Genomic DNA, 19928 nt, shown 5'->3' with positions numbered 1-19928 from the left:
ATGCACCGGGTGCTGCTCCGTGCTTGGGAAAGTCATGGCGTGTGGGGAAACCTGCTCGGGTTCCTCCTGATGCTGGAAAAATCACTCCTGCACGAGCGGGATGGGCCTTACCTGTGGACAAAGCACAAACTGCTCGGGCTACAAGAAGCAGGACCAGCCCGTGCCCTGCAGGAAGGGGATTCAGCAGAGATGTCCGGGGGTTTCCCTCCGAGCATCCCTCGCACTGATCGGCACTCAGGTGAGGCCAGGAGGGGTCAGGAGGCCGATCCTTCCCCCCCCTCCCCCCCCCGGTCTGCAATTCCCTCAGCAATTCCCAGCCCCACCGACTCCCTTCCCCGTGGTCAGAGGCCTTGGGAACGTGTCCTTATTTTTGCCGTGAGGACTAGTTGTGGCATGTGTCGGTCACACCCCGCTGCTCATCCCCAACTGGGCATATTGGAGGCTCGGTTTCAAGTCCTCGCTCCGAATCAAGCAAAACAGGAACTTCAGCCCGGACCTTCCCCGGCCGGGCGGGCTCCCGGTGCCGGCAGCTTCCCCCGGGCTCTCGGCTCTATTCCCCAAAGGCTTCCCAAAGCGCCAGACTCAATCCCAGTGCCGGGACAGTCCCAAATCCACCCGCGTTCCCCCCTCACCCCCCAGCACCTCTCCTCTCTCCCTCAGCGTTTGCCCCCAGACGAGCGGCCAAACCCCCCCTTCTCCCCCCCGCGGGACCGAGGCGGGGCTGGGGGCGGCCGGGGGCCGGCACACAAAGGCGGGGGCTGCGCCGGGGCGGTCCCGGGGCGCGGGGTTCCATCCCAGGCTCCTCCTCCGCCGCCGCCGAGCCGGGGATGCTGCGGCCGGGCCGGCACCGGGAGCCCCGCGCAGCCCCGCGCCGCGCCCAGGACACGGCGGCCACCCGAGGTGGGCACGGGGGACGCGCGGGGGGCACCGAGGGGGGGGACCGTGCCCGGGAGCTCCGGGCAGGGGGACGAGCGGGGGGGGAGGCGGCGGCGAAGCGCTGCGGGACGTGCGGGGGAGCTCCGGGAAGAGGGATGGGGGTCCAGGAGGACCGGAGGGACCGGGAGGGGCTGAGCTGCGCCGGGGGGGGGGACTCCCCGCACTGCGATCGGGGCGCGTCTCTTCGGGGTGAACCCCCCAGCCCGGGTGCCCCGCAAGCCCCTCTGCCGGGCACGGGGCGCGGGGTTCGGGCACGAAGGGTCGGGGAGGCGGCTGTTCTCGCCCCCATCGCCGGCTCGCATCCCCCCCTGCCCGGCCGGAGCCGCCCGCGGCTCCCCCGGGGCTCGGCTCTGGCTTTTCGCTTTCCCTCTGAAGTCTGGAAAACTTCTTTTTCGCACGGCAGCGAGAAAATTCTGCGTGTTCAGCACCTCGGTGGTGAGGGCTGCCTCGGGTTACAGCGTCCCCAAACTCCCCGGGAAGGGAAAGGAAAGGAGCGGATGCCTTTGGTTTGCTGTCATCAGCACGGAGCCACCCCGGCAGAGGGGCTGCGCGCCCGTGCAGGGATTATTCGCCGCCGGAGCCCGCGGGCGTGCGGGCAGCGCGGGGCGAAGGAAGGGGATAAGGCAGCGCAGGGGATGTGCCCGGCGTGGGCATCATCGGGCACCTCCGTGGGAGATGCCAGTTGCGCCTGGATGCGGCATCGTCCAGGTACAGACGGGGATGGCCGGAGGGGGCTCAGCCTTCTCTCGGGTGCGCAGCGCTGGCTCCGGCGATGTCCCCTCGCCGTGCAGGGGCTGTGCCTGCTTTCGCAGGCAGGTGAAGGCGTGGGCGGGGGGGTCAGTGCCGCGCAGAGCCCGCACAGCTCCCGGGGGTGCCCGCGCGGCTCCGGGAAAGCCGGGGATTAATCTCGCCCTTAAAAGCAGCGCTGGAGAGCTGCCACGGCTGTGGCAGGAGTCAGCTCCGGGCTGTCGCTGCTCACCCCGCTGACGCTCTGCCTTCAGCGCCAGAGCTGCACGGCCCAGCGAATCCAGCGGGGACCAAGCGCGGGGACGGGTCCCGGGCTCGGCTCGCGGCGCTCCTGTCCTTGCTCAGCCGGCTGAGGAGTGTCCGTCCTGCTGTCTGTCCGAACAGGCCAGACACCTGTCTGGGCTCTGCAGAGATCACCTCGCTTTCTCTCGTGCTTCAGGGGTCTGTGGCCACAGGGCGGGTCCCCAGGGGTGCGGCAGGAGGGTCCCACACGAGTGGGACCAGCGGGCCCAGGACTCTGGTGGAGCCCTGACAGCTCCCACCCAGGTATGCCCACACACCCCCTACCTGGTACCACCACGTCCCTGCTGCACATCCCTTTCTCCCCGGGCAGTTTGCATTTGCCTTCCCCTGTCCCGTTCTGCCAGCACCCCCCTGGCCCCCGTGTCAGCTCCTTCCAGCAGTGCCGAGCCCTCCCTGGGCACCTCCTGCCCCGGCAGAGCAGCCCTGGGGATTTCTCTTTCTCTCTCTGGTGCTCACAAGTGGGACCTGTGACCTCCTTCCACGCGTGCCTCGCTGTGCTCAGAGGGACCAGCCCCTGACCCATTTTCCCAGGCAGGCCTGCGTTTCCATGGCTGTCCAAATTCCCTCCCCAGAGCCTGTTTTCCGCACTGGAGGCTGCGGCAAGTGGAATATGAGCCGGGGAGAAACTCCTCGTGAGCCTCCACTATCTCCCATCGCTCCAGACACTGATTAACCTCCCTTTGAAATCCCTGCCAGGGCAGAGCCCGTCCGGCTGCTCCTCGCCTGGTCCCAGCCTCCCACGCCAGCCTGGCTGTGCCCTGTCACACACCATCACACAGCTCCCCCCCGTGTGCCCAGCTCACCCCTACACCCCCTGCCAGGCTTTCCCGGGGGCTGCAGAGCCCCCTGAGAGCCGCCCTGCCCGCGCAATTAATCACCGGGGGCACTAATCGGCGGGACAAAGGGCTTGGAAGCGCAAAACCCTCGGCGCGATCAGCCCTGGGGGGGCAATTCGTGGCAGCTGCCGAAGCGCCCTCGGGGACGCGAGCGCCGGCTCCGGGGATGCTCCGGGGATGCTCCGGGGATGCTCCGGGGATGCTCCGGGCTCCCGCGGCCGAGCCCCCCCGCCCTCGGAGCCCCCCCGGCCGTGCCCGTGGCCCTCTGGCTGCCCTCGGCACCGCAGGCTGCTAAATCGGGCTCGAGCCGTTCCCTCCCACCCGCCCCTTAGTCACTCTTCCCTGGCAGGCGGCGCTGGCAGCGGGTGGGAGGCGAAGGGATGCGAGGCTTGGGCAGGAAAAACGAGAGCTCCGGGAAAGCCAGGCTCCTCTGCGAGCCACCGAGGCGGGCACAGGGGTTTCCAGGGCAGGAGTCCCGTGCCCAGGGTGTGCAGGGCAGACCCTTCCCCACCTCGGGTTTGGGCAGAAGGAGGGGGGGGTCTGTGCTGGCCCCGGAGCAGGGATGGGGATGCTCCCCCATCCCGCGCCTCCCTTGCTCTGCTGGTGTGTCCTCAGCCCTAAATCACTGTTTTGCCCCTCTCTGGGAGCCTCTGTTTTGCGGTGGGCAGGTCCAGTCATGCTCAGGTGAGCCTCAGGTGAGGCATGTGCAGCACGCAGGGGTGGGCAAAGAGGCCACTCCGGGTGCAACAGGCAGCAAAACCCCGGATCATTGACCTGCTCTCCTTGAGACCACTGAGAAACAGCTCTGGCAGCCAGAGCTGAGCTCCAGGGTCCCTCCCGGGGACACTCAGTCACCCACGGACGGAGCTCAGTGCCTGTGGTACAAGGTGCTGCGTGGACAAGTGTGAAAACGTAGTAGCACTGCGGCTATTCCGGGAAACTGCTGCTAAAACTGGTGCTAAAACTGCTGCTAGAACTGCTCCTAAAGCAGCCCAGGCTGGCAGAGACAGGACCATGGCCCAGCACGGCTCCATAACGGAGCCACGAGTGCCACCCATGCCCTGCACCCCGAGCCGTGGGACCTTAATCCTCCAGCACTTCACCCTGACAGGAAACTCGGAGGTTTTTTTCCCCCCCAGTCTCCCCCCTAAGCCCTGACTTGCGTGTTTTTAAGTATTTCTTTCTCTTGGGAGGTCTTTAAATCCACCCCCCTGCCTCGTTTCCTTGGTGTTCCGTGTTTGCCAGCTGCCCCTGGGTTTGCTGCTGTGGCTTTTTCCCGGGAGATGCGGAGGTGCAGGAGCTGTGGAAGGGGCAGGATGCAGGGAGGAGACACCAGAGCAGGGAGGGCAGCAGTGGCAGGACCTCAGCAGACAGTTTCCATCAGGGATTAGTTAAAAATAGCCGGGAATGCACAAAGATCTGGCACGTGGCTCGCAGAGACTCCTGCACGGGGGTTGTTTGCTCATGGAGAGGAGCCCCGCCAGGAGCAGGAAGGCTCAGCTGGGTGAACAATTCCCAAATCCTTCGTGGGAAGTGCTGAGTGTGCTCAGAGGTGGCCACCGCCCGGGTTTGGGGAGGCAAATCCAGGGGCAGGGGCTGCACAAGCTGTGCTGGGGCTTCTGCTGCCTCCTGCCAGCCCTTCGCTGGCTCCTCTCAGCAGCATCCCCAGCCTGTCCTTCTTCTTCCTCACAGGCAGGAGTTTTCCCCCTGGGCTAAAAGATCTGCCTTTATCTCCTCGTGGCAGCACGAGGCCTCTGAGGAAGCAGCTCCCTCCAGCAGAGGGTAGCAATGCCTGTGCAGGCTCCCAGATAAGAGGATTTTTAATGATTTACAGAAGAGCCTCATCCCCTGAGCCTCTGACTTGTGGAGGATGGAGCATCCCTCCCCATTGGGCACTGGCAGTGCTCGGCTCTGAGAGCTGGAGGGGAGCTTTCTGCCCTCTCCCTGGAAAAGCAAAAGCCTCCCAGACGTCCCTCCAGAGATCCCAGGAGCTGTTGCCATCGCTGTTCTCTCAGTTATTCCACGTTTCCTAGATGCAGAGCCGTGGATTTGGCCACTTGCCTAAGCAAAGATAGCCCTGTCAGAGGTTCTAGCTCAGGATGCCAGTTGGAAAGAACATTTAGATATTTAATTGCCCTTTTTTTTTTTTCAGCGAGCCAGCAGCCAGGACTGTCTCCACAGACCTGCTCCTCCGAAACCCAAGTGCCTGTGTTTAGCTTTTTTAAACAATTTAGCGACGTCTCTCTAAGCCAGTTAGGGATGATCTCCTTTAAAGGTTAATTGAATATTCCTTGCAACTTTGATGTACATTTCTCTGTTGAGAGAATTGCTCTATTTGGCAGCCAGGCATTAAAGGGGTGGTTTTCACCAACGGGCCAAGTCTGAAAAATAGAGGAGGAGGAAAATAGGAAGCGAGAACTGAATTTGTCTTGTTGTTTTTTGGGGTTTTTTTCCCCCTTCTGCTGCTGCTGCTGCATTGAAGCAGAGCAGGGATAGGGAGGTAACAGCCTGGGAAACAAGAGAGGGAGCTGAAGGGTGAGGGGACAGCAGCAGCAGATGCTTTTGCAGCAAGGCCTGAGATTGCAGAAGTTGCCTTTTCTCAGCTCCCACCTCACTGAGCATCAGGCAGGGGAGGAAAATACCCACATTTGGACAAATCCAGGGTGTAACTGGTATCACAAACGGGGAAGGGCAGCACAGAAATAATCACAGCTCAGGTTTGGAGCTCAGCTCTGTGAAGTCAAGCCTAGATTTGACACAGAGGTTAGTTTGCTGGAAGATCCTTAGTTCCTAGCCCAGAGAAGTTCTTCCTCTGATACTCCCGGTTTTCCTAAGGGTAAGGACAGGGATTGAGGGGTTTCAGCTGCTGCCAGGGCCAGTTATTTCCCCTCCTGTTTCTCAGACAGTCTCCAGCCTGTGATTTCAGGAACATGCCCCAGCCCAGCCCCTGGCTGTTCATGTCCTCCCCTCCCTGGCCATCCCCAGAGCGAGGGAGAGCAGGGCTGGGCACCCTGGCAGGGCTCCTGGTGCCCCTGAACCCAACAAGGCTGAGAGAAACCCGCTTTATGGTCCCCCAGAGGCAGCAGGGAGGTGCCAAAAGTGGCACCTGGAGGAGGTGAGGGAGCAGAGAGGGGACCCAGCTGGGCAGCCAGGGAAGGTGGGCTGGGCAGTGTGGCCACCAGGAGCATGGGGGGCAATGCCAGCCCTGCTCCTGGCTGCTTTTCAGCAGCCTGGGAGAGGGGGAGAGACAATAAAAAGCAGGAGGATTGCAAACAGAGCCCTGTCTCCATGGCAGCCTGCGGCACCGCTTCTAAATTTTCCCTGAGCGTGGAGAGGATGCTTTTCTCCCCTGTGTGATCTTGGGGGGGTTTTGCAGCAGAAAGGGCCTTAGCCCAGGTGTTTCTTGGTGCCTGGGGAGGTTGGTGGCTTGTGGAAGGATCCCTTGGTGCTCCCATCTTGTCATAACCCGGAGGAAACGCTCTCTGGCCCTCGTTTCACCCGTGATTAGAGGGATGGAAGAAGACACGTGCGGAGCCCGTGGAAGCAGCAGAGCTGGGAGGAGAAGTATTTGGGGCTCATCTCGAGTTACACCGAGTCCTGGCTATTTTTAGCCGCACAGAACAAAGCCCTTCCATCAGCTGGACCCCGGGGGAGGTGCAGGGGAGGCAAACCCAACACCAAACCCAACAGCACCGGGCTGCTGGGGCTGCACAGGCAGCAATCACAGGGCCCAGGAGGGGATGCACAGAGAGCCCCTGAGCTGCCCAAAGCCCCCCAGCAGGCAGGGTTTTTGGGTGCCCAGCCCTGGCAGATTGTGTGGTGCGAGGTGGGAAATGGATGCGCGAGGAGGGGCCCGGCGGCTCCGAGCTCAGCTGTCGCCCACCCCGGCACCACCTGCCAGCCCCAGACGGCTCCCAAAATAACCAAACCCGGCCCCCTGCACCTGCTGCCTCGCAGGGATGGGCCACCCCGGGTGGGACCTGCTGGGAGGTGTCGCCTCTCCCCCCCAAAAAAACCCTCCCCTGTCAGCAGAGGGGGTCCTGCCCCGCTGGGTGCTGTGGCTGTTCCCCCGTGGATCTGCTGGTTCCCGGCGTGGGAGGGGAGTGAATTCACCAGCGAGGAGGTGGTGGCCGCTCCCTGGTGGCAGTGTCACCACCCAGGTGTGCCCGGCCAGACCCCGAACCTGCAAAAAGACAAAAGCAGGAGGGAGCAGGAGCGGCATTTCTGAGTTCCCAATTAGCAGGGCTTTAATTGCAGTATTAGTTGCTCATTAGTGGGAAAAGCCAGATGCTGGGAGGAATTAGCTAAGCTGAAAAGATCTTTCTCTCCACCCCAGGAATATTTAACTATGTCTCATACAAGTGTTTCCTTTGTCCCCGGAGCATGACTGATATGACTCGTGTGGGTGCCGTTGAATCACTGATGAGCTCCAAAATCCCTGTGACAGGAGGCTGCTGGCAGGGGTGGGAATAAAACTGGGGAGGTCTGGGTGGCACAGGTAGGGTTTGGCATGTGGTTGGGAGCTCTGGAGGGCCCTGGAGTTAATTTAACCTAAAACAGAGGGGGAAAGCACTTGGGCTCTGGGCTGAGCAGGGAGCTGGGAATGCCACAGGTAGGACTGAGGGTGACCTGCAGAAATGAGGGGTGTCAGGAGAGTAAAGAAGAGCTGCAGACCAAGCCAAGGTGGATATAACAGGGAGGACCAGGCTCCCGGGATATTCCCACTGTTCCCTGCTGATGCTGTGCCTGCACCCAGCGATGCCCGTGGGAACAGCCCCTGTCCGAGGTCAGACAGGGGCAGCAGGGGAGGGGCTGGGGGGTCTGAAGCCCAGCTCCTCACAGTGCTTGGGTTTCCTTGCCCCTGGAGCTGTTTAATCCAAACTGCAGCTCTCTGGGGAGAGCTGAGGCCTTTCAGCTCCAGAAATCCCTCCTTGCTGCGAGCACAGACACACTGGGCTGGCTCAGGAAGTGATGCTCACACTGGACAGCCTCCAGTGGGCTGGGCAGGGAGCAGCAGCTTCCCAAACAGCCCGGCAGTGGCACCAGTCCAGCTCTGACCGCTGGCTGGGCTGGCAGGTGGGAGCAGGAGGGGCAGGGGATGATGTTGTGTCCCCCATCACCACACTGCTGGGTGACATTTCGAGCCTGAGGATCAGTTCAGAGAATCACAAAATGCCCTGAGCTGGGAGGAACTCAAAAGAATCAGAGTCCAGCTCCTGGCCCTGCACAGACACCCAGCAGCCCCACCCTGTCCCTCAGAGCGTTTTCCAAACCCTCCTGGAGCTCTGGCAGGTTTGGGGGGCCGTGCCCAAACCCCGGGGAGCCTGTTCAGTGCCCAACCACCCTCTGGGGGAAGAACCTTTCCCAAATATCCAACCTGCCCCTGCCCTGACACAGCTCCAGGCGGTTACACCTCCCCAGCCCAGCCGTGACTTCCCCATGGGCTGGAACTCCCCACTGGCTTCTGGGAATAAACAGCTGCTGGCTGTGGTTGTGACCTTTCAGCCACCAGCAACAAGGTTTGTCTCACTTCTACATCCCTCTCGGGCTGTGGGACAGAAGGAATAATAATCCACCCCTCTTCCAGCCCGTGTGTTTGCTCAGAACAGCTGCCCGGGCAGCGTTTGCTGCGGAGGAAACACGAGGCTCTGCAGAAACGCAGGTGTTGGGAGTCACAGGACTCTGCTGACACCAGGTTTCTGAGGGTTGAGCAGTCGTCCCCGGGCAGGGACAGGAGCCTCTCCCTGCTCAGCCCCACGGGGGGCAGTGAGAGCAGTGTGGAAGTGGGAACAGCACGGCGGGTGTGGAGCCCAGACCCTCAGAGCTCGCCCTGCCAACGTGATTCACTGTTAATTTGAGAAATTCCTCTCGTTCCAGGACTGGCTTCCCCAAACAGTCCCACCTACATCCTCTCAGGGATGATTTCACCCTGCTCTCCCAGCAAAGCCACTTGTTGGCACATCCCTGGGTAGGAGCGGGGCCTCCGTCGCTCCACGCAGGGAAGGGAAGTGCCCGCAGCTCCTCCAAGCCCTTCCCAAAGCTGATGCTGGATTCAGCGCTGATCCCTGGCTTTTCCAGCAGGAGGAAGGGTGACACAAATGCCCTTGGCCTGAGCCACCCTCCCACAGGAACCGGGTGCAAGGAGGCAGCGCTCGGTGCTGCCGAGGGGCTTCAAAACGGAGGCAAATTGCCTTTTTTCGCCTTTTTTTCCCCCATTGAGCGGTTGCACCTTCGCCTGCAGGGCCTGCAGCAGGATGACCAGCTGGCAGGGCGCACTGGCAGGGCCTCGGCACGGTCCGGGACCGCCGCGCTGGCACGAAGCCCACCCGACCCCCTGCCAAAGGCAGCGGCGGCTCCTCTAACAAACAAGCGCCAGGCGGGGGGTGTGAATTCTCTCGCTGTTCATTGAAACAACATTAAGTGTGATGGACTCCCGGGCTATTAGAGTGGATGTAACAGTAATTGAGGCTGGTTTATTCTTCCTGTCGAGTGTCGCCCCTCGGCCGCTGGCAGATCGGGGCGGAACACATGGTGCGCGCTTTGTGCTCCATTCACTGCCCGCCTGCCATCAAACCGATCCCGATGAATTACAATGAAGGAGAGGGCCCTCGGTGAATGGGAGCCTTGTCGTGGGGCCCCGAGCCACAATTGAGCACCGCGGGCTGGCGCCTGCCCGGGCAGACTCTGAATTGCTCCCCATTAGCGCGGGGAGGGGGGAACATTACGAGGAGGGGGCAAGGTCGGCGCTCTCCAAGCCCTTATTGCTGCCATTTCTTTGGAGACCGAAATGAGCAGGTTTTGGAGAGCCTGGCTCCAGCTGGGCACGGGGAGGGCAGGCAGGAGCTGGAGCGGGGACGGGCAGATGCTCACACAGCCCAGGTTGGACTCAAAGCATCAGTCCGATGCTCCACGGGGCACGTGCGGGGCTTTTCGCCAGAGAAATGCCCACATTTCCCCCCAGGGCCGCATTCCTGGTGCCTGAGAGACCCGAATCACCGCGTGAAACGGGGGCACATCACCGGCAGCGATAGAGGGAAAGAGGAAGGAGGCTGATCCCGGAGCCGGGCTCCTGGCAGCTGCTCCCTGTGTTATCTGTGCCTCTCCCAACAAACACCCAAATGTGTGGGAGCATCTGCACAGAAAGGATGAATAATAATTCGAGAGGGGAAAAAGAGTGGGCGAGAGATTGCAGGGAAGAAGGAAGCTTTGGCGTTCTGAAAGAGGGAACAGGGAAGAACACGATCAGCAGGGAGCGAAGTGACACCGCAGAGCCCGGGAGGAAACGAAGGCTCTTTTGCGAGGGTGACCTGTCGGGGAAGGTGGAGGGAAAGCTGCTGCCTGCACAGCAGGGAACTCTGCAGGGGAGAGGGAAAAGCCTCAAAGAAAGCCTGCTGGGAAGGAGATAAGATTAAATTCCTGCAGCCCATTGAGGAAGGAGGCGACGGGAAGGAGCTGCTCTCCCACGTGCAGGGAAGGCATGACTGGGATGATGAGATGCCATTCATTCTTTCCCCCCTCTTCCTGCACAGGCAGGAGTGGGAGCATCCACGTGCTCAGCCCCGATCCCGTGGGTTTAGCCCACACTGCCTGAGTGTTTGTTGCGGGGGTCTGTCCCCCCAGGAGCACCGCGGGACCCCCCCCACACCTCCCCACTTCACCTGGGGGGTGGGTGACCTGCAGAGCTCCCCTCCCAGCCTGACTGTTGTGTGGTTCCGGGATTCAGGGGTTTTGTTCACAGCCCCTGAAGGGCCGCGGAGCACAGACACTGCTTTGGGGGGAGCACAGACACTGCTTTGGGGGTCCGGGCTCGTGCTGACGCCCCCCCGGCCCCCTCCCCACCGCGGCGCCGACAAAAGAGCCTGGAGGGGCTCGTTTGCTGAGCGGGAGGGGAAGGCTCGTGTCTTTTGTGGCTTTCTCTCCCCGCTAATTGATGAGTGACGCTAATTGATGAGTGACGCTAATTGATGAGTGACGGGGCAAATCGCAGCTCGGGGTAATCACATTTAGCGCCGAGAGCCCTGAGCCTGGGGGGCTGCAGCGTTTGGCTTTGGGGACAGAGCCAGGCTGGTACGGTGACATTGCCACCACAGTGCCCGGGCTGGGGCACCCCCGTTTTCATTGCCTGCACTCTCAGTATCGCTTACTTTTCATTTTTTACCCCCAACCCCGTTTTACACTTTGCAGCAAAGCCTGACCCGACCCAACCGTGCCTGTTGCCGAGCTTGTAAACCCCTTAAAAATACACATATGCATCCACACAGCCAAATATACCTGTGTGCACGGAATGACTGGGTGTGGGTTGGCTCAGCAAACTGATCTGGCTCCCTGTGGAGCCACACGGTCACTGGATGTGATGCAGGGAAGATGCCAATGTGAGGCTGCACAAGGAGGGGGGACAAGTCTGGTCCCCCTTTTAGAGGTCCCCCAAAAGCTGGAGCGGGAGCTTGTGCTGCCTCCAGAGCCTTCCCCTTCCTGCAGCCCATGAATTCCAACTCCTCCACGGCTTTCAAAGTGTTCATTTTTAAGTGGGAAGGGGGAAGGAGAAGAAAAAGAGGTGCCCAACCCTCTCAGGCGTGTGTGGGAGGGCTGGGATTGATTGAAACACCTCCTGCCAAGAGGCTGGAAAGTCCCAGCTCTCCCTCCCCGCATTTCTCCCTTCTCCTGCAGGCACCCAAAAACCCAAGGGCACATCTGTCCGAGGGGACAGAGAGCCTGGAATCCCTGGAGCAGCAGCTCCACGCAGCCTGAAACCTCTGGTTTAAGGGATCAAACCTCCCCCCCACCACCACCTCTGCCATAGGTGCCTGTAAATACACCCGGGTGTAAAATATGTGTCGGCACACCAGGGCTGCTCCCTGGCACGTGTTGAGCCCTGCCTGGGGTTGCTGTCACCGCAGCTGGCAGCTCTACTGCCTCCTGTGCCAATGATCCCCTCCCCTGCAGCGATTCCTGCCCCTCCCTGCCCTCTCTGCCTCTTCCCCTGCACGAGTGAGGGAAGCCCAAAGTCGTTTATCACCTCTCACACATCAGCATCCCGGCAGCAGCTCAGGCCTCGGTTCTTACTTACTCCTCCTAATCCCCCCAAAATGGATTTAGGGATTAGAATGGTATCATCTGCCTCTCCAGGACTTTCCTTGGATACTTAATCAATCTGGGTCCTCGGGGCGTGGAGAAAAGGAAGCAGCTGAAGCTGAGGGGTGGGCACAGGTCGGTGTTGCCCTGTTTTTGGGATGCAGAGGGGCTGGCACTGGAGCAGGTGTAAGGCAGGACATATCCAAGAGTGGGAAACACTTGTGTTTCCACACAAGGAGTGACTGCCTGGAGCTGGAGGATGAGGACGCCCTGGCACACCCCCTCCACCACCCAACCCTGTCCCACTGCCAGGGGACACTCTGAACCCCCAGGATTCTTGTTTGGGTGATGGGAGCTGGGCCTGGGGTAGCTCTGGAGAAGAGCTGGATCACACAGTGCCAACACCAGGAGCTTTGAACTGTTCCAAAGGAGCAGAAATGTCTCCTCTCTGCTCATCCTGTGCCAACAGGATTTAACTCATTTGGATTACGTGCTTTCCCCCTTTCTCCCCCTAATTACCTGGATGGAAGGTGGATCTCCATTAGAGCCCTGGCTCTGGGAGCCAAGAGCCACAAAGGCCACCAGGAGCTGGGGGTTTATTTTCTACATCTTTTCCCCCCCCAGCAGAGAGAGCGAGCACAGAGCCCCACATCCCTCTGAGCCCTCCTCACAGCACTCAGCACACACACGAGGCCTCTCCTCCTCTGAAGTGCTGCACAGACATTAAGTGTAATTAAACCTCACAGCTTCCCTTTTCAGGCAGGTTAAGAGGGGCACTGAAAACTGGAGAATCAGAGGGCACAGGCTGGTGCAGGAGAGGGTTGTGACTGCGGCTGGTTGGCAGGAGATGAGGTCCATCACGTGCAAAAAGCAGGAGCCAAGGGTGCTCGCTGAAATTATGCCTCTTAGGCACCTAAAAATCACTACAAACCCCTTTTCCTCCTCTTGTCATTTTGGAGACTCCTGTAGAGAGCCCTCCTGCTGTAACCTGCAGCTCCTGACAAGCCCCCTGGGCGTTGGGCAGGATGCCCCTGGCCGGTCAGGAGTTGTGGCCTGGGTGACTCGGGCAACTCGTGGGAGGGTCCTGGAGCCATCCCTGGGCTCAGGGAAAAGTCCTGCTCTTCCCTGGGTGCCACCCTTCTTCCCACGGGGCTGGGAGTGGGGTGGGTGAGCCTCAGCAAACATTCCTGTCCCTTCACATGCCTGAGGGGCAGCTGGTCCATCTGCACAGACTCCTGGGCACACAGGGGAGATGTGCACAGAGGTGCCCTCGGCACAAACCCTGTCAGCACTGGCATGTGCCCAGCTGTGCCTGAGAGGTGTGCTTAGGGCAGAATTGTGGAATATCCTGAGCTGGAAGGGACCCACAAGGATCAGAGACCAACTCCTGGCCCTGCACAGACACCCCAACAATCCCACCCTGTGCTGAGAGCGTTGTCCAAACACTCCTTGAGGTCTGGCAGGTTTGGGGGGGCTGTGACCAAACCCTGGGGAGCCTGGGCAGTGCCCCACCACCCTCTGGGGGAAGAACCTTTCCCTGAGATCCAGCCTGACCCTGCCCTGGCACAGCTCCAGCCCTTCCAGGGTGCTGTTGCTGCTCACTCAGAGCAGAGATTGGAGCTGCCCCCGCTGAGCTCTGCCCTCGGTGTCCCCTCTCACCCAAACCCCACCTTTGTAGCATCACCCCCCGCTCCCGTGGCCGCTCCTGACCCCGCTGCCTCTGTGTCCCCAGACCCGCCGCCGGCTTTGCTATGAGCTCAGCCGGGCCCTGCCCCTGCCAGGACCAGCATGGGCAGCGTGAGCAGCCTCATCTCCGGGCACAGCCTGCACAGCAAGCACTGCCGCGCCTCCCACTACCGCCTCCGCAAGCCCTCCCACCTCAAGAAGCTCAACCGCTACTCGGACGGGCTGCTCCGCTTCGGCTTCTCCCAGGACTCCGGGCACAAGTCCGGCTCCAAAAGCAGCAAGAATGAGGACTTCTTCTACATCAAGGTCAGCCAGAAGTCCCACGGCTCCCACCGGGACTACACCTCCCTGGCCGGAGGGGAGCTGGGCCAGGCCGGCGGCAGCAGCATCGACTTCGGGACGCCCACGCCGCAGAAGCTGCTGCCCTTCCCCAGCCAGCTGGAAGTGGTTAGTGGGGGGAATGGTGGCCCTGGGAGTGGGGGGTGCCCCACTGGGCCCCATCCATCCTCGGAGGGGGTGCAGGTCCCACGGCAGGGCTGTCCTGGCTGTGGTCCATGAGATCAGTTTGGGGTGGGAAGCAGGAGGAGAGGGGCAGCAGGGAGGTGCTGGGGGCACTGTGCCACCCTCGGCTTTCGGGGACTGGGCTCAGCAACACGATCCAAAATCGTGCCATGTGATCCAAGGCACACAGACCCTTTAATTCCCACACACCCCCTTCATCTCCCAGCAGAGGCACTTTCACCCATCGGCATCTTCCCGAGCTTTTGTCCCTCGAGGGAGAGCGGAGCTGTCCCACCATGGGGGTCTCGTCCCTGGGGGCAGAAGGTGTTAGGGGGGGACAGACGGCATTGTTTGGGTCTGTGCTGATGGTTTGGGTCTGTGCTGATGGTTTGGGTCTGTGCTGACGGGCTCTGCTCTCCCCCAGGGTGTGGACAAGCCTCCTGCCCGTCCCACCGCCTTCAAGCCGGTGCTGCCGCGCTCGGGGGCCATCCTGCACTCCTCCTCCTCCCCCGAGAGCGGGGGGCACCTCCCCCCGCCCCTGCACCCCCCGGAGAAAGCCAAGGAGCAGGAGCTGAAGCCCGTGCTGTGCTCGGGGGGTCTGTCTGACTCGGGCAGGAACTCCATGTCCAGCCTCCCCACCCACAGCACCAGCAGCAGTTACCAGCTCGACCCCCTCGTCACCCCCATGGGCCCCATCAGCCGCTTCGGGGGCTCTGCCCACAACATCCTGCAGTGTGCCATCATCCAGGACAGCAACATGATGAGCCTCAAGGCCATGTCCTTCTCCGACGGGGGCAACAAGATCCTGAACCCCGGCAAAGCCCCTCACCACCACCACGGAGCCGCGGAGAAAACCGCCTGCGTCCGCTCGCCCATCTCCACCGACGAGTCCACCATCCAGGAGCTGGAGCAGAAGCTGCTGGAGAGGGAGGGGGAGCTGCAGGAGCTTCAGTCGAGCTTCGAGGAGAAGGAAATCAGCTCCTGCCAGGCCTATGAGGAGAAGCAGCGGCGCTGCAAGGAGGAGCTGGAGGGCCTCAAGCAGAAGTGCAACAGCAAACTCAAGCAGACCTCGCAGAAAACGCAGCGCACGCAGCAGGTCCTTCACCTCCAGGTCTTCCAGCTGCAGCAGGAGAAGCAGCAGCTCCGGGAGGAGCTGGAGAAACTCATGAAGGAGCAGAACCTGCTGGAGACCAAGCTGAGGTCCTACGAGAAGGAGAAGACCAGCTTCGCCCCGGCGCTGGAGGAGACGCAGTGGGAGGTGAGTGGCACCGGGGCACCAAACCTGGGGCTGAGGGTGCCCAGAGCAGAGTGTGAGTGTGGAATGGGGCAGCTCCGGCAGCAGCAATAGATGGAGCCCTTCTCCACCTCCATTCCTGCCTCCCAGCAGCACCACGGGGGGTGCAGGGCTGTGGGATGTGGATGTTAAACCCAAGGAGTTCTGTGAGCTGTAATTGAGGCTCTCACCGCCCCTCTTAACCCCTCAGCCCTTCCCATCATCCACGGGAACAGCCAGTGCATAAAAACACTCAGTCATTAAAATAACCTGGCATTTCCAGCCTCCAGCACAGGGTTTTCCAGCTGCCTGCCCCAGAGGAGCAGTAAAGCTGCCTTCCCACGTGGAAATAGGAACTACTTGGACTTGCCACGGCCATTTGTTAGAGAGCAGTAAAACCTTCCACTCCCTGCTTGAGCCTAATTTACTCACTCGTTGGGTATTGCTGAACAAAGAGCCTTAAACTGATGAAAATCCCGAAGTTTATGAATAATTATTTTTTAATATTAATTAAAACTAATCATCATAATTAAATTAATTCTAAGTCAAGAGAAATAACTGCAGTTCGGGGTCTCCACACGCTGAGCCCCAGCTGAGGTTTAGATTGGATATGAGGGAGAAATCCTTCCCTGGGAGGGTGGGGAGGCCCTGGCACAGGTTGTGCCCCGTGTGGCTCACACGGGGCACTGTCCCCCAACTCAGGCTCTCCATCCCTGCCCGCAGGTGTGCCAGAAATCCGGGGAGATCTCCCTGCTGAAGCAGCAGCTGAAGGAGTCCCAGACGGAGCTCAACACCAAGACCACCGAGATCCTCGGCCTGAAGGCGCAGCTGAAGGAGGTGAGGGCGAAGATGGAAGGGCTGGAGATGAAGACCCAGGACCTGGAGGTGTCCCTGCGCACCAAGGCCATGGAGCTGGAGGTGTGCGAGAACGAGCTGCAGCGCAAGAAGAACGAGTCGGAGCTGCTGCGGGAGAAGGTGAACCTGCTGGAGCAGGAGATCGTGGACCTGCGCACGGAGCTCGCCGTCCTCAGGGAGCAGCTGAGCGAGGCCCGGGAGGGGCCCGGGCCCTGTGCGGGGCTGGAGGAGGCCCAAGCCCTGCAGGGCGAGGTGGAGAGGCTGCGGGCGGAGCTGGAGGCCGAGCGGGACAACAACGAGCAGATGACCTCCGGCTTCCAGCACGAGCGGCAGACGTGGAAGGAGGAGAAGGAGAAGGTGATCCACTACCAGAAGCAGCTGCAGCAGAGCTACCTGCACATGTACAAGAGGAACCAGAACCTGGAGAAGATGCTGCAGCAGCTGGCCGCGGGCGAGGACGGCAAGGAGCCCATCGAGCTGGAGATCCCCGGCGCCGACGTGCCCTACGAGGACATCATCGCCACCGAGATCTGAGCCGGCCCTGCCCTGCCTGCAGCTCGGGGCAGGTGTCCCTCCCGGGGGGGACACGCTGCCCGTGCCTTGTACAGTCCAGCTGAGCCATGTATTTATCCGGGGGGCTCCCGGCCCCGCTCCCTGCCCGCCCCGGTGCTCCCCGTCGCCTGTCGTGTTACAGAGCTGAACAAGCAACTCGTGCCAGTGGTGACGTGCCAGCAGCTCCCCCCGCCCCGGCAGTGCCCCTTCTGCCCCTGGGAGGACTGAGGAGCCGGCGATGGGGTGGTCAGGGGACAGGAACTCAGCAGATTAACTCCCGTCCATGCACAGCGCCCGAGGGGTGCTCTGCTCCAGGCTCGGAGGGATCAGGGCACAGCTCCGGGGATGGGGACACCAAAACTCCGGGGAATGGGGACACCACGGTCCTTCCCACTGCCTTTGAAGGGAATCAGCCACAGCACACTCAGTCCAGCTCCCTGCAGGAAGCACCACGCTGCTCTCACACCTCCTCGCCCTTCTCCGTCAGTGCCAATCCCAGGGCGCTGTGGGACCACGGAGCCACCTCCTGCCACTGGCACATCCACTGCTCCCACCCTCGGGCCGCTGCAGTGCCTCAGGAAGGACCCCACCTGCACCCCCCCAGCGGGTTACAGCCAAAACCCACCAAAATCCCCGTTCACTGAAGGGCACAGCCCACCCTGCACCCCCCTGCACATCCCTGGGTGAGCCGTGGCCAGCCCAGCACTCCCTGCTCTGCTGGACGAGGACTCGGCATCCCTTTCCCCAGCTGCCAGGCAGCAGCTGGATTTCAGAGCTAGGAGAAGTGTCCCAGCCACAGTCTGACCAAGGAATCGGGGTTGTGTTCACCCCACAGCCCCCCCACACTGCCTTATCTGCTGCTGTGTCCTTACATCCACGGGATCCCATCAAGAGGAGCTGGTTAAAAGAAACCCCCCAAAAAAACCCCCCACACTTTCACTTTGTTTTCTACCCCAGCTCTTAAAAATTTCCTCCTGCCACCAGCAAGTGGATAATGAGGCTCCACTGAAGGTCACCAGAGGTGACTCCCGTGTCCCCTGTGGCTCAGCGGGGCCAGGAGGGAGGGAACCAGCCTGGATCCAGCTTCCCAGGGTGGAGATCTCCAGCCAGGCCCCCTCTGTGCCAGTGCAATGATGTTTTTTTACTGCAGGGTGTCTGTTCACCCGCTGCCCCAGCCCAGGGGGTTTTGGGGCAGGTCTTGCACAAACCCCAAAGCCACAGATCGGGCCAAGGGCTTCATGAGCAGCAGAACCCAACGTCCCTCACACCATTCCAGCCTGGAAAAGCGACACACAGAAACCAGTCTGTGCCTTCTGCACCTGGCCCCGAGCACCCCCAAGTGCATTGCCCCAGTTATCCTGGCTGGGCGTCCACCCCACCCCTCATCCACGGCCCCGCCGGAGAAAAGCCAACCTCAGATCCCCGTGGCTGTAAATCGGGGCCACGCCGGGTCCAGCCTCTGCCCAGCCCTGCCCAGGGATGCTCTGGAGCTGGGATGGCTCCAGCTTCGAGGCCAGAAGGGATTCAGTGCATCCCCCAAGCCATGGCCCCAAGCACTGGGGGCTCTGCACCCCCCTCTCCCACCCCGGAGCGACCGGGAGCGTCCCCAGAGCCAAACCCAGGGGAGCAGAGCCCTTCCCTGCCTTCCCAACGCCCTGCTCCTGCTCCCGCTGGCCTTGGAGGCACCGCCCCTGTCCCCCAGCCCCATATCCCCCTCTCCCAGCCCCGTGTCCCCCCTCCCAGCTCCATATCCCCCTGTCCCAGCCCCATGTCCCCCTTCCCAGACCCATATCCCCTCTCCCAGCCCCGTGTCCCCCCTCCCAGCTCCATATCCCCCTGTCCCAGCCCCATGTCCCCCTTCCCAGACCCATATCCCCTCTCCCAGCCCCGTGTCCCCCCTCCCAGCCCCATGTCCCCTCTCCCAGCCCCTGCTCTATGATGTGATGGCCCAGAGGCCTCGACGTGCTGCCTTTGCACAACGCTGTGTGTGCCCGTCCGCATTCCAGGTGTGTCATTCCAGGTGGGAGCCAACCCGGGGGGGGGCTCCTGCCCGGCCTCAGCCTGTACAGAGAATTATTTTTCTGCAGGTTTTGTTTTGTTTTGTTTTGTTTTGTTTTTTCGTTCGGGGTTTGTTTGTTTTTTTTGATGTTATTTCTGGTGACTGATGTAAACTACTGGTAATTTTATGGTTTTATTTATAAATAAAAATTTTGTAAAACTTCTTTTCGACCTCTCCCCCCCCACCCCCCACCCCCGAGTGCTTGGCAGCGTTCCAGGGGTTTTCCACGCCAAAAAAGCAGGATGGTGCTTTGTTGTGCCCCCCAAGCCACAAGCCATCTATCACAGCCCCCCAGGGTCCCCTCTGGGGACATCCCTCCACCTGGCCCTGTTGTCCCCAGGCCTGTTATCTCCGCTCTGCAGCTGGGATAACCCAAGCATGGAAAAGCGTGTCTCTGGCACACACGGAGGGATTGGAGAGGGGGGATAATCCCACCCTGCACCCTCCAGCTTCGCCCTCCTGCTCGGCAGGTGAGGCTGATTTTCACCCTGACCCCCCCTCCTCCCCCAGTCCCAGGGGTGCCCAACCCACCCCCCGTGTCCTGAGGAGATCCAGAGAAAACAATTCCCGAAGGAAGAGGTGAAGTGTAAGGGCCTGAACAAACCCAAGGTCGTATTTTGACTCCTGGAGCTGTTTTCTTTCCTCCAGGCCAAACCAGCCCGGAGCCTCTTTGCACCACATGGATCTAAACAGCGTTAGGGGGGGTAAAGGGAGAGCTTGAGGAGCAAAAACCGGGGAAAACACTAAAATTGAGCCACCCAAAAGCTGCTCTGCGCCCCCCAAAAGGGCACCTGGCACCCACTGAGCTTTCCAGGGAAACCTTGGCTGTGCTCACACCGCCCCGGGCGGGAGGGAAGTTTATTTTTAGAGCCTTTGAAAAGCTGCTGAGGAGGAAGGAGACGGAAAACCACGTGGAAAGGCTCTGCCTCCTGAGAGGCACCTTGTGTTGAAGACCCTGCCCTGGCTGGGGGTGCTCCCGGCTCGGCTGAGCCCTTCCAGGGCTGGTCCATATAATCCAGGTCAAGGCAGCAGCGAGGAGGAGACCCCTGAGGTGCCAGTTATCCCTGGAATAACTCCCAGGAGACATCCCTGCCCCGCGGAGCTCACA

At 61.1% G+C, this 19928-nt stretch overlaps 1 protein-coding gene across 1 annotated transcript; it reads left to right on the top strand.

Annotated features, from left to right (window-relative positions):
- Window positions 1-857: 857 nt before the first annotated feature.
- On the top strand, window positions 858-18482 carry LZTS1 (leucine zipper tumor suppressor 1). Its single transcript, XM_017831793.1, has 4 exons — window positions 858-900; window positions 13627-14027; window positions 14506-15339; window positions 16078-18482. Exons 2-4 carry the CDS (start codon window positions 13683-13685, stop codon window positions 16741-16743), a joined length of 1845 nt encoding a protein of 614 aa, XP_017687282.1. The 5' UTR covers window positions 858-900; window positions 13627-13682; the 3' UTR covers window positions 16744-18482.
- The last annotated feature ends 1446 nt before the right edge of the window (window positions 18483-19928 follow it).

Source organism: Lepidothrix coronata, unplaced genomic scaffold, assembly GCF_001604755.1.
Source record: "Lepidothrix coronata isolate B3197 unplaced genomic scaffold, Lepidothrix_coronata-1.0 Scaffold197, whole genome shotgun sequence".
Taxonomy (NCBI): Eukaryota; Metazoa; Chordata; class Aves; order Passeriformes; family Pipridae; genus Lepidothrix; species Lepidothrix coronata.
Note: the sequence above shows the minus strand (reverse complement) of the source record. Positions and strands in the feature narration are given on the sequence as shown.